The 13,740-nt window shown below is 40.1% G+C and overlaps 1 protein-coding gene across 1 annotated transcript; it reads right to left on the bottom strand.

Moving 5' to 3' along the window:
- Nucleotides 1-3,791: 3,791 nt before the first annotated feature.
- CHL (chloroplastic lipocalin) lies at nucleotides 3,792-13,065 on the bottom strand. The gene is made up of 5 exons (XM_087372165.1): nucleotides 12,572-13,065; nucleotides 9,856-10,006; nucleotides 9,245-9,496; nucleotides 8,639-8,929; nucleotides 3,792-4,461 (listed from the first exon to the last, which is right to left on the bottom strand). The coding sequence occupies exons 1-5, from the start codon at nucleotides 12,640-12,642 to the stop codon at nucleotides 4,183-4,185; spliced, it is 1,044 nt and encodes a 347-aa protein (XP_087228291.1). The 5' UTR covers nucleotides 12,643-13,065; the 3' UTR covers nucleotides 3,792-4,182.
- Between the last annotated feature and the right edge of the window lie 675 nt (nucleotides 13,066-13,740).

Here is a 13,740-nt window from a genome sequence, read left to right as displayed (position 1 = left end):
TGTTTCTATAAGAAATTAGATCTTGAAATCTTACATTCTAAAAATAAAACTCTCGCAAATTGATAGTGACACAAAGCTCATTGGATGGAACATGGATTGATTAGACATAGTAGTTTACCTTTCTATTCTCCAGTACCTTTATCACTCAAGAAAGATGGATCATGGAGGATGTGTATCAACAATAGGGCACTAAACAAAATGATTATCAAGAATCGCTTTCCAATCCCTTGGATTGATGAGATTGTAGATACTTGAAAAGGAGCTAAGATTTTTAGTAGGATGGGATTTAAAAGTGGATATCATTAGGTATGGATTTCCCCTCAAGATAGCCACAAAACAACTTTTAGGATAGCACAAGGGCCTTATGAATATGTGCTAGTCCCTTTTGGTTTGAGTAATGCTCCAACGATATTCAACTGAATGATAAGCCGGATTTTTTAGAAGCACAGAGCTTTCATAGGAACATTCTTAACATACTATTCAAAATTTTTGGACTCGTGTAAATCCAAATTAAGTACAAAAATTATTACTAAAGTTGAGCTTATAGTCTACAAACATAATTCACATGCATATATGTGTGAGAATTAGAAGATAGCCTATTAGACTATCAGGTCACAGCTGTTGGTAAAGACACAAGAGAACCCATGCTCCTTTGAAGGCTCTAGCTATGCCATCCTTTTAACTTGAGCATCTAGTGACTCCAAAGATCTCAATACATCTTTACCATTCTCAATGAAAACAAAACGTAGAAGTCCACATGCATTTGATGCTATGCTATACTTTTCCCATTTAACCAATGTTGTCTCATCAATGCATATGGCCAATCCAAGCTAGCTAGCGACTACTGAATATTAAGAATATAATATGATAATTGAGTTAATCCTTCAAAATTTACCTTCGTTACTACTCCATTACTCATTATCACAGCCATGTTTTTTATCACATGGTACCCATTCAGGGTTCATAATTGGACCGCATGTTGGTATAACATCCCACATATGGGTCATTCATGAGACCTCATGTGGTTGTTCATTGTGGACATCACACTCCAATAACCTGGTAGGTGTCAAGCCATGTTTTCCTCCTCATATGAGGCTTGATATGTAGGGTATTGGCCCATAATCTTAGACCCCTTGATAGGGAACCAACCACCATAAGTCACCTAAGTGTCTATAGGGGACCAAATTATGCATAGTAGACTATAGATCACCCTACCTATAATTAAAAAGCAGATAGAATTAGGGTATTCGTTAAGGAGTACATCACGACTCAAGAGATAAGGTGACACGATTGGCAACTAGTCAAACTATCAAAACTATGAGCATAGAGACTCGGGATACGACATGTTGGATTGTTTTGATAGAGTTTATTTCTATGCTTTGAAGGATTAGCATGTATGTGCCACCATAGAAGAAGTTTTTGGCTACTATAAATTGTTATAAGTTGTGTGCATGTGAATTTATGGTGTATTCCATGTAAGCAAATGATATTAGACAATTGCCATATTGCATTGTTTCTTCATCTATTTACATATTATTTATACTTTTTTCACTCTCAGGTGTTTGTTTTTTATGTCTTGGATCTAAAAGGTATGACTTCTCAATGGATTTTAATTTAGATAAGGCTAGATATGCTAACCCATGTGTGAATGCCATTTTGGAGGGAACCTAGCCTTTCCATTGTCAGTCCTTGTGCTCTAGTGACTATTCCATCCACTTATGGGTTGTAGTAAGAATCGTTATATTGTCAAAATTCTTGTTTTAGATGGAAGTACTTGTATTTATTTTGTTATCTAATATATGGATGTCCTGTGTTCTATGTTTAAAGTGTTCATTCTTTCCATATATTTTTGTAATCTTTGTTTCTTTTTTAGAGAAGACAGTCATGCTATCTCTTGGTGGCTATATTTTGACATTGCTTAGGAAATCCCATCTACTTCATTCACAAGCCCGGGCCAGTTCATTCATGTTCCCTATGCAAATTGCTAATATTGGGGCTCAAATGCTTTTGTTATGCTTTTTATATGATATCCTTTCCTAGATGCAATAATGGAAATTATTCATTTGCTTGCTTATTCTAAAACTTGTGAAAAAGATATGAGGGACACGATAATTAATAGGCACTGGTTCAAAGTGATATTGTGAACATATTCATCGCTCTTGTTTATTTGAAAACTTGTGAAGAAGATATGAGGGACAGTGTGATTAATAGGCATTGGTTCAAAGAAATTTAAGTTAAGACCAAAAGCACATGTTTTTTGACCAAATCTAGTGTAGGTTGTTTGGGTATTACAGTATCCACCTTGGTTTACTATATGCACTATTAGATAATACATAGAAGAATAGCCATTCCAAATGATAATTCAATCACAACTATGACAAGTAAGCCAAACTAAGCTCATGACTACCATTCCTAGTTGAGATGATTGAGACATGTTGTTATGTAATACGTATAAAAATATTAGGTACATGTTGGGATGTAAAGTTTAATGAATAAATAAGTTAAAAAATAAAAATTTGACCACGTCAAATGAATTATATTATATTTGGAGGGGGGATTCCACACCCTCCCACCCAGATTCCAATTGTCAACAATTACTTTATAAAAGAGTATCCTATTATAATTAGCACATTACTATCAGTAGGAGGTCCATAGAAAGTGAATCATTCTACAATTAAACAATCAAGTAAAGAAAAATAACAATAAAAAGAAACATATGGAATGAGATATTGCCATGTAGGATATTAGGTGAATTCTTTAATGAATAGCCCCAATAAATATTGCAAGTAAAAGGGAGACTCTTCAATTTATCTCTCACATTTGTACAATAGCATGGTCTTATCCCATCAATATATCGGCTATCGTCCACTACTGATGGTCTTTATGGAGGTAGAACCAAGGGGGTCATCGCTATAATAGATAGAGGACTACATTAAAGACAAATGATTAGACATCGACTTGGAATATAAAAAAAGTAGCAAATGGAACACATTGTGCTAAGCAATAGATTGGATTGATAAAGATAAGTGTCAAACAAATAGGGGTTCTAAATCAAAGCCACAAAACTTGCTTGTTGATTCCATATAGAGGGGAATGAGGGGAGAGAATGTGTAGATTGAGAGGTACTTATTGATTTAGTTATATTGTCACAACCCTTAATTTATCTTGGATGAGTCATTATTTTTTAACTTATGTTCCCATTCCACCTTGGGATTGGTGGATTTGCTAGTTGTGTAGCAAGTCCCATATTTGCATAGCTTCCACCATTGAGACTTGATAGATTTTGTAGTAATGGTCTTTTGACAACTTATAGTAAATGATCCACTTGGTCTCCATTTGTGGCATGGCCATGTTAGAAATGGTGTCCAAGAGTGTCATTTTGTGTTTTGCTTCCACGGAGATCTTTTTCATCATACGAAGCTTAAATGCTGTTGTGCCATGTTTACTCTATGTTAATGGATACTCTTCTTCCTTGGCCTCTCTATCTGTTCAGGTGCATTTCTCTTCTTCTACTTCTCCACAGTAGGAGATGTCCTTTAGGTTCTCTTGCTCTTCTTCCTTATCCTTTGATTATGTAGATGTAGTTCTCTTCTTATGCTTCTCCTCAACAAAAGGATTTCTACCACTTCTTCCTTCCTCTGTGTGTCTCTCTCTCCCTCTCTCTCTCTCTCTCTCTCTCTCACTCAGAGAGCACGCGCATGCACATGGGCATCGGCGTTTTCAAGAGTGCATGAAAGTCACAACCCTATCCATATAAAACACCTAAACAATCCGAATTTCATGTGTATGTGGACATCACAACAATCCATGCATCAAGATGGAGAACAAGGCTACGAGTACATTGATTGCAGAATTCATGGTGGGATTCTTAGCTACGAGGTCTTACTTTCTGTTATACCGTTTCTTATGATCTTCTTTTGCAAGGTGCTGGTTAAGGACTGTCAGCCAGTGACATCATTTTCCTCAGTTTAATCTGCCATTGGCCCGTACCAAAAATGTTCCCATACACATACATATTTTTTCAGATAGAGGGAAGCTCGTTAAGGACCGTCAGCCAACGACATCGTTCTCCTCAGTTTAATCTGCCATTGGCCTGTACCGACAATGTTCCCTCCCATACACATACATAATATTTTGGGATAGAGGGAAGCTCCATCTTCATCCAATCATGCACGTCCTTGACTACTTGAAATACAATGGCACGAGCTTTTTAACAGTGTCGAACACACTGGTGAAAGGGTTGAACTGGACAGGACGCCGCAATCCCAAGTCTGGGAATTTGTTGGTCAGAGCCTCGTTCATCCCTGGCATGGACATCATCAACTCCAGCTGTCCCATGGATGTGTCTTCGCAATCTTGAGGTGTATCTTTTATCTGACTTGCCTTGTATCCTATGGTTGCCAAGTAATTTTTGTATTTCTCAATAAACTCCGGCCCTGGATTTGGTGTACGGGAATAAATCTACACACAAGAATTATATCAGAATACTCGATTTAACACATGGTCTTCATGTCGATCATGAATTAGAACCAACAAATTAATCACTATGAGACACTTCAAGCAACCCATCAATCCGAGAACAAACCTCAGAATGCAGAGCTGTTAATTGTCCAGAATATCTACGGAAAGCATGACAAAGACAATAGAATGTATAAGGACGAAGAATGGCCCTTTTTAAACAACCACCTCTTCCGTCTGACAAAGTACCAAAAAGATGTGCACTACCAGATTTTTGATGGGCCACTGCATTCCCGTTAAATATCATCATAAGGCTCTTGGACACCATAGGGTCTGCCTCAGATAAAACGTCCTTGCCCTCTAAGGGAGCCAAAGGCAAGGAGGAGGTAATCCAAACAGTAGTGGAAAGTTTCTCACTCCATGGATCAAAGCTGGAAAGTCTTTCCACATCCACCATTATTATTTGACAAAAAAAGCCTTTGTGGACTGATACCCAGACACAACTCATCGTCTTACCAAATTTTATTTCAAAGCTCTGCAACGAACTGACCATGTCCTAGGCATTTGGTGTACTTTTAAACAGATTAGAAGAATGTGCAGAGATGGAGCGCCATACATGATCCAACATAACTATTAGACCAAATGCAATTCAAAGCAGTGGTGGTAATCAACTCGACTTGGTCAATCTGTTCAAATTCGTCAATACCTCGAGGGATTTCATAATATTCCTGATATGATCTATGTACCACAGCTTTTGTTTGCATGGAAATGAACTTAGCTATTGGATTTTGAACAATCGTGCATTTGCTATAAAAACATTTCAAAGCTTCAAGGTGCAGCTCACTTCGTCAGACCTCTGCCACAAGCAGATTCATTCAGAAAACAGGAGATAGGAGAAGCAACAGGTAATACTTTTCCCTGATACAAAGCTCATAATCGCCAACAATTGGAACATGATTCAAAGATGGAGGGATATTTTACTCTGTATTCAGGTAAAGCCCTGAAAAAGACCAAAACCACAAGTCTTGTCACTACCTAAATGTCCCTGATAGCATGAAATCATACACTTACACATGGCTGGTAGGAAATGCAAATGCAACCCAGACTAGGACCGTTACAAGATTGCAAGCATAGCTGCAAAGCCTGTCCTAGGATAACACAACAGTAAGCTATTATCACTATATTTTAAAATTCAGGGCCAAGAGAAAATTTACCTTAAAGGGACGGTCATCTCAGCACATTCAAAAAATAGGGCTGCCGCTTGTCAAGAATTTCTCATCCCCCAAGCAATAGAAAGGAATGGAAGTGCTTCCAAGAATTCAGTACGCATAGTGACGGTTAGGTGTAAGAAAGAAGAGAAGCACATCGAATCCTATGGTTTTAGAGGACGCATCCAAAGCCTAAGAACGTTCCAAACGTTACGTGTACATGCATAATTTTCCTTGTAGGTCTCCTTACTCCTCAAACCATAGGACAAGGTTGGTTACAGTTCTTGGAATGACTTATGTTTTTGGGTCAAAATTTTAATTAAGGTCTTTGAAAGATATAATGCTTTGGCTCATTTTAGATCTTTATATACTTCAGAAATTTCTCTTATCAAGATCTTCAACTAATAAAATCGCATTCAATTGAGAGTGCTCTTAGAAAGTTTCTAGAAACTCAAGCTCTTGGGCCTTAAAAGCGCTACTCCCATCTTAAGAAAAGAGCTTATTAAATTTACCTCTCCTAATCTTGACGAGATAGGTTGACGTCCTATATTTTGAGGACACCTTGGATTATGAATGCTCTTTCTCATTGGAATGATCCTCTGATTGCTTGGAAATATGTGAAAACACTAGGATAAAAGGCCTTTGATTGTAAGGACATTGGTAGAAATCTTACACAACTTGGACGGAAAGCCATGCATAGTAGCCCTTCTTGTTGCACTAGTAAAAAGTTTGCTCCTTTTGCTGAGCAAATCTTGTTACTGGTAATACTTCAATCCTTTCTACTTTTTTAAGGGAGCTTTTCTAAAGGCACAAAATTTAAACTTTCTTCTTCCAAGGATTCATGTCTATTAAAACCCCCAGAGAAATGAGTTTCAAAGTTTACTTTTCAAATAGATGGATCTTTAAAAGGAGTCCAAGGTCCCTTATTACATTGACAGTTTTAAATCCAGCTAGTTAAAAAGTAAGAGAATTTTTGGTTTGCACCTCCAATAAAGGTAGGTCTCTCCTTCAGGAAATGACACATCCCTACATAAGTACAGTAAACGTTTGTGTGCATACATGTTCAAATACTTTTGTGTTCAAGCGCAAAAAGTTTTATTTGCAATCTCTTCTAAGAGAAGTTAACTCTGCAGCAAAGATGTATGCTAGTTGTGACTATAAAACACCAAAATTTTCTTGTAGTCTTTGAGTTTATTTGTAACCTAAGTCTTTCTTGTCTTTGTGTACCTTGTAAGTTTTCATAAAAACCAAGCCTGGATTCATTACAACTGCTTATGAGACTTCTCTAACATATGTCTCAAAGTAGTTACGTTATTTCTCTACAAGCATGTTACCAAAGATCCATGAGATTCGGAGAAATGTATTGAGAGAGATTCAATAGATCTAAGTTAGATTTTGATTGATAAAAGATACAGTTAAAAGATTTGAAGTTATGAATAGAAAAGCTTGTTTCCCAAGTTTCAATTGTAGATATGAAAGAGATAAATGCAAAGTTAAATTCATAGATACTAAAGATGTCGTTTGCTTTGTTCGTAACTCTATGTTGTATTGATAATAGCTTCTACATTTTCGCTTATGAATTTGAGTTCATGTGACCATTGTTCTCTTTTGAGACCTCTCCAATCGTTCTTTATACACTTATTCTAGTTAGGAGGTTCATCAATGATTTGATTGTCTCGGGCATTCCAAACTTTAAAGATTTTATGTACAAAGATCCGAATTGTTCAGTGGAGGGTTGTATTGAATATTCTCATGAATTATGTGAACTTAATTATACTACTAGTGGGAGCTATTGTAGTTTCTTAGATTTAAGCATTACGAAATCTTCTTAAGATTAAAAAGTTGATATCTATGATAAATGGCAGCAACTTGAATATATTTTGTAGAATATCATAGAAATGCCTCATATTAACTCAAGCATCTATGACATGGCTAAACATGGAGTGACTATCTCCCGATTCTAGTGAGGCTGGTAGAGGGCTAACTAGAGCTAGCTAGCCTCAACTAGTAATCATGAGCAAACAGCACATGGAACTTGATAGGTTGTTGATAAGAAGGACAAGTTGTCATGTTCTAAGCATAATTCTTAGAAAGATGGAGATGCGTAGGAGGAGAAGTGTAGTGGTGTAGGAGATCCTCTGTGGCACATGTAAACAACAGCAACAAAGCCATCCTGTCACAGATGCTTCATGACTTTCAGCCAGTGCCTCGTCTTGAGACTATATACGGCCTCAAGATTGGACCCTTAACTCGGATGATCATGCTTGTCATTCATTGTTGTTGGCTGATATTGCGGCTGCAAAGTTATACAAGGTTTTGGTGCCTCATCCTTGAGCTTTTACTCATGCAAATCACATCTGCTTATGACTCATACTTCTCGGAGGTGGAAAGAAAGGTTGCGACAAATTTGGGCTTGCAAACATTCCCCTTGTCAGCAAATCTTCTTATAGCGAGTTTTGCTTGGGGTGCTTCCTTTTGGACGCATCTTGGCATGTCAACATATTTCTCCTCCTACTTGTTGTCGATGCCTGTCCCCGCAGGAGTCTATGCCTCATCTCTTTAGGCATTGCCTTGAAACTAGGGACTTCTAGCTTTTTCTGCAGCAAAGTCTTTAGGATTGTTTTTCTGGTGCTTGCTTTGGCAAGCTATTCAGGCTGTTTGGGATTCACTTTGTCAGGCAAGAGTATGATCTTTACATGGGTTCACTATTGGCACGCTAGATTCTATGGGAGGATAGAAACCAGCACGCTTGGGATCTTAACTATCCTGTTTTCTTGTCATATAATGAAATCTTTTGATGTTGTAGCTGCATGTCCCCTACTTGGGGAGTGCTTTTTGTAATATAAAACAAATAGATAAGGAAAAAGTTGTGTGTGCATACATACATACATAAATGACGTGACAAGACTTCCATTCCAGTAGTGTGCATACCCTGGCAAAGTTCCATAATGGAAGAAATGCAACACACATACCTGGATAAAGCTTTTATCTTTGGCTCCTGAGACAAGTGCAAACGTATCATAGTCAGTGTCAATGACATCATAAGGCTCTTTTGGGATGAACGGCAGAAACGGGAACTTCAGATAGCACTTTGAAGCAATCATCTCTTGTTTCTCTTCTTCTGTCTCAGCCATTCTTAAATCTGCATCATCCACACATCTTACAACCCCCCTGATCCCAGTGATGTACCCATCTGGACTCCCATGCACACAGAAGGTATCAACCTGTATGGCCCTGTTCTTCTCATCAAATGTGTAAACACCCTGTAAAACATCCCAAATTTTAGCTGGTTATAGCCAAAATATTGGTGGACCGTGGAATGCCTCAAGCAACCAATGCTTGGACATTCTCATTGCCTGTCTTTAGTTGTCTTAAAGTTTTCTGCTTAGTTCCCCCCCCCTGTTCCACTTTCCTCAAATATTTTTTACCAGTTAGTAAGAGCTTGCTTGCGTCATTCTGCATAGCCCTCAAGTTGCTACTTTGTACACCTAAAATGAATAAATCCAGATAGAAAGCTGTAAATGCGATTTATGAACCAATTATTGTACCGTTCTTATCAGATATGATCGAGGCCTAACCTGTGTGCAGTGGCAGTCTTCTTGACCTTGTCCTGCAAATCCACGTTTCAGGGAAGCTACCTCAAACCACCTTCCTGCATACCTTGCTGGATTAAAATTCCTGGCAGTCATACCCCCCATCATCAACGGAGGTGCTTCTTCCTCCGTATTGCCTGAGGCACCGACTATTTTGAGAATCTCATTGTCTGCTTGGACTGCTGCTAGTTGACAAAAAGTACTCACAGGATGAGCAAGAACAGTCTCAGCTAATGCCTGGAGAGAGCAATTGGAAAAGCCTTAGCTCATTGATACTATATATCAAAGCCGACACTTTCCAATTCTACGTAGTGTATCCATTTACAATCCACATGATAGAGCTATGTCTGCTCCATTCAACAGATAATGCTTGCCAAGACTTATAAGACATACAATGATTGACTACGCATATGTGCTACCAGATTTTATGAGCCATAATCCACTTAGATTAGCTTGTTAGTAACAGAGAGCAAGAAATATAGAAGATTGTTCGCTACAAGAAAATATACTCTGTTAACTAGATGCCTGAATTAGCAGCTCATCACATCAGATCCCAAAAGAGCAAATCAATTCAAAGGAAGCAGGCATAGGATGACCTGACTTGGAACATAATTAACCAAGAAGGCTGCAACCAAGGCAGAAGCAGCAGCTTTATGTGAATGTTCCTTCACGTTCCCGATGAACGTAGGGGTACTGCAGAAGCAAACAATCTCCACCTTTGCTTTACTGATGTGTTTACACCTATACCTGTAAACAGTGTATTTGAAAGAGTCTCTCTCTCTCTCTCTCTCTCTCTCTGAGTGAGGGCCTGCCTAGCTTATCTAAGTGGCATTGCACTACATATCAGAAGAGTCATGCTTTGCACTTGTTACGTTTCTTTAGTGAATGGGAGAAGCATTTAGCTGGTATTTCATGCATTGTACTGTACTGACTCAAAGGTCATTTCGGTCTTCTGAAGACATTAATTTTCCTTCTCTAGGCGAGAGGTACACCACACACCTAAAAAGATTTAACGCATTCTACCACAATAAGAACTAACAAGATTGCCTAACAAAGTTGAATCAGAAGCTGCATAGTGTTCGTCATCTAGCATGCATCTTTGTGCCCAAGGGTTCCTCCAATAAAAGGCACCTGCAGGTGTCCCTGGCAACATGGCATAGATCCCTGCTAAAATTTAGCAAGGCAAGGCTTAAGACACAGGTTGGGAACTGTACAAAAATACTAAGAGGTATGATGTCACATTCTATTTACATTTAACATCGCATTGGTGACTTGTTAGGGCAGAGGGTTCATTCCCCACCTGTGAGCCCGTATATGGCGAGCATTGGGACACGGTACATATGAAGGATGGGGAGGCATGACAGACTGCCATGTAACATCTCATTGGCGACTGCACAATGCTTTGATGGAGCAGAGTGTGGGTTCACATGTCCCACCTGTATGCCCCCGTATGACACGCATTGGGACATGGTAACTATAAATGAGCATATGGAGAGGTCATCATGGATCTGGCCCAATTCACGGGCTGCCGTATGGACAGCTAATGGGTTGACACGTATGCAGTCACATAGGATGTTTCTAGCAGTAAAAGCTGACATAGGGGCAGCATAAGATTGATTGCGACACAGGCATCGAGATCTAGAACATGATCCACATGGAGACGCCAGAATATCTACAGATAGAGGATCTGATGGAGAGGACATGCACGTAGTAGGGGGTTTCGGAGCCAGCATAGGTGGCGATATTAAGGGCATGACTGGGGCAGTATACAGCCTAGCTCGACCAAGGTCGGCCAGCATGAACTGGTTGGCCATAAGAAAAGGCAGCCTGTGGGGTCGCCAGATTGATAGGAGCTGGTCAGCCCTACAACAGGCTGGACAGCCAGCAAAGTGGGCGTCAGAATGAGGTCCTTTCCCCATGGGCAGTTGTGCCCATGTCCAATCATTGAGCAGAGGCTACTGACACTCTACAAGGGAGCTTGCTGCTGAGCAGATATCAAGGCAGACCTTGGAGCAGAGAACCAGCTTTCCATAGAGCATCCAAGGCAGCAGTTAGCTGCAGCGTTTGAACTTATGGGAACTTAAGGTTGTAAGCTTTTGACCTGCGCTTTGAGGAGTATACTTCGAGTATTGTTGGCTCTTCGACTGCTGTCTATTATCTCAGATCTGAGTGTCCTTGAGAGTAATTTTTGTGCACACATCTATCGAAGTTGGATCTATCGGAGTGTTTCAATTTGGTTCAAGCTTTTCCTTTGGTTTACATTCTTCCACTATGTGGAAGGTCTAGCATGACAATTAGGATACATGCCTAGATTCTGCAACATGCTTTTCATGGTTTGTTGAAGCATTGTGTGAGTGACCCTTCAGAAACTCTGATTTCATAAGAACAGCCAGACGTTGAAGATGACATTGAGATAATACATATGAGCAGCTATGTAGCATAAAGATGTTTGAGGCAAAAGGGACACACCTCCAGTGAGATAATAAGAACAGCTGGACGTTGAAGATGACGTTGAGATAATACATATGAGCAGCTATGTGGCATAAAGATGTTTGAGGCAAAAGGGACGCACCTCCAGTGAGTACCTCACTCCGTTACAACTGAGAAGTGGATACCCTCAGCAGTCCGTGTATGAGGAGGCTTTTTAGTTGAGTGCCTCTATAAGTAGTTGCTCCTTTCTAGTTGAGGACGGTTGCTTCAGGGACAAATGTAACTTCTGATTACAACAATATTTATACATCCGACATTTTCTGAAATGAGCATATTTTAGATGCTGCATCTTTTGTATGGGGAGACATACATACTCTAGAAATGGTCATGTTAAAGAGTATGAAACCACTTCTAATTCCTACGCTTAGAACAAATGATACCAATACACCATAAGATTGGCATTGCTAGGGGAAGTTGGTTTGATGCAAGACACGGTAAATCTATCAAAAGTGATGATTTTATTGCAAAATGAGCCACATATAGACACGGGTACAGGGGATGAAGGGCCTGCTTCTCGCTCACCACGACATTCCTCATATACCGGCATTCGTCATTCGTCCAATTAATCATCACCATCGTCTCCTCCCTTAAATTACTCCGTTAAGTATTCACCTCTAGAATATGAACTCCCCAGAAATTTCTCACACGCAATTCCCATCTTTCCTTCGTTGACGTGAAACTAGCTCCGATACTCATTCAATGTGGTCAGAAGCAAGTGTTACTACGGATTAGTGGTGTCCTTGCAACCAGAGACGCCTTTGCGATCAGCAGACGCGTTCACTCATACGTCTTCATGTCAACAAAACGAAAAAGAAAGTAGACCTGGAATTGCCTCGGATTAAGCTCGCATCCGTGAAATGCAATGCTGGTAGAACGCTCATGGCGGCAGCCATTTGATTTAGGCGGTCGGAAGGCTATGTTTCGCCAATGTTGATACAGCCAAAGGGCATTTTCATGTGAAGGAAAATGCAAGTCGATGCATCTTGCGCAATTAGCAAGGAGGCATCAAAGTGCAGTTTTCAGGGCTCTCTCTCTCTCTCTCTCTCTCTCTCTCTCTCTCTCTCTCTCCCCCACAATCTACACTGCACTAGTTTACTCAAAACTGCGATTCTATCGTGGTCTCTCTCGTTACTCGAGTCTGCATTTCTCCCTGGCTCTCGCTCTGTGGTCGCTTGTCGGAGTAAATGGCATTGGGCGGGCGGCGAGAGCAATGGTTTAGCTCGATCAGTTGAAAAGCAATGTAGCTAATAAGGGGGATGGATGAGGATTAGAGACAAGGAGTGTGATTGCGCATATGCTGGAATGAATGCCAGTTGGCTGAAGGAATGGATAGATAGCATCATCAAAGCTCCTTATCGTTGAATGGGTTGAGTTGACCCTTAGGCCCAACTTTGTGTCGTGTTCACACCAACACAGTCTGGTTATTGGCTCTCAAGGAATCCTCCAGCTCGCCGCCTCCAATTGGTGATGTTGGTGATTCTGAGGGTGACAAGCGCTTGGGCGACGATGGTCTGTCGACACTGTTCCCTTCCAATGCCCACCGAAATCCTTCGACATCACAGAACATAGAGAACATCCCTATTGCAAGTTGAGCATCCAACTCCAAAACGAATGGAATTCTTCCACATCAAAAAATGTCCCTATTGCAATTCAGGCGTTTGGGTAGTGTGAACCTAGCCTTAACCTTAGGAGCTATCTTTTGCCGACCACGGTTCATTCCACTTGCAAAACCACCACCATCCCCTTGGAATGTACTACTATTTGAGATCAAATGAGGCAACATTGGTCAGGTTGTCCTTCGTACTGTGCCATGCACCTCTGCCATATTGCACAATGGCCTTTCACCATCCCATTACTCCTTCTATGGCCACCATTGGAAGCCCCTATCCATGGACATGCATCAATCTCCTCAAGCTAGTCAATGTATAAACCAAATAACGTAGGAGAAATTGGGCAACGTTGTTTGACCCCAATGTCAATGGAAAGGGCTT

The sequence above is a fragment of the Dipteris shenzhenensis genome, chromosome 1 (genome assembly GCF_047967505.1).
Source record: "Dipteris shenzhenensis isolate YYH24624 ecotype China chromosome 1, Dip_SZ_1.0, whole genome shotgun sequence".
NCBI classification, from domain to species: domain Eukaryota; kingdom Viridiplantae; phylum Streptophyta; class Polypodiopsida; order Gleicheniales; family Dipteridaceae; genus Dipteris; species Dipteris shenzhenensis.
This window is presented reverse-complemented; position numbering and strand designations above follow the sequence as displayed.

Excerpts from the sequence above, each read along its gene's own strand:
- CHL (XM_087372165.1), bottom strand. The coding sequence starts at position 12,642 with ATGGCTGCCGCCATGAGCGTTCTACCAGCATTGCATTTCACGGATGCG. Across the intron at positions 10,007-12,571 it reads TTAATCCGAGGCAATTCCAG|GTATAGGTGTAAACACATCA; the intron begins GTCTACTTTCTT and ends CACTGTTTACAG. Across the intron at positions 9,497-9,855 it reads TTAATTATGTTCCAAGTCAG|GCATTAGCTGAGACTGTTCT; the intron begins GTCATCCTATGC and ends TGCTCTCTCCAG.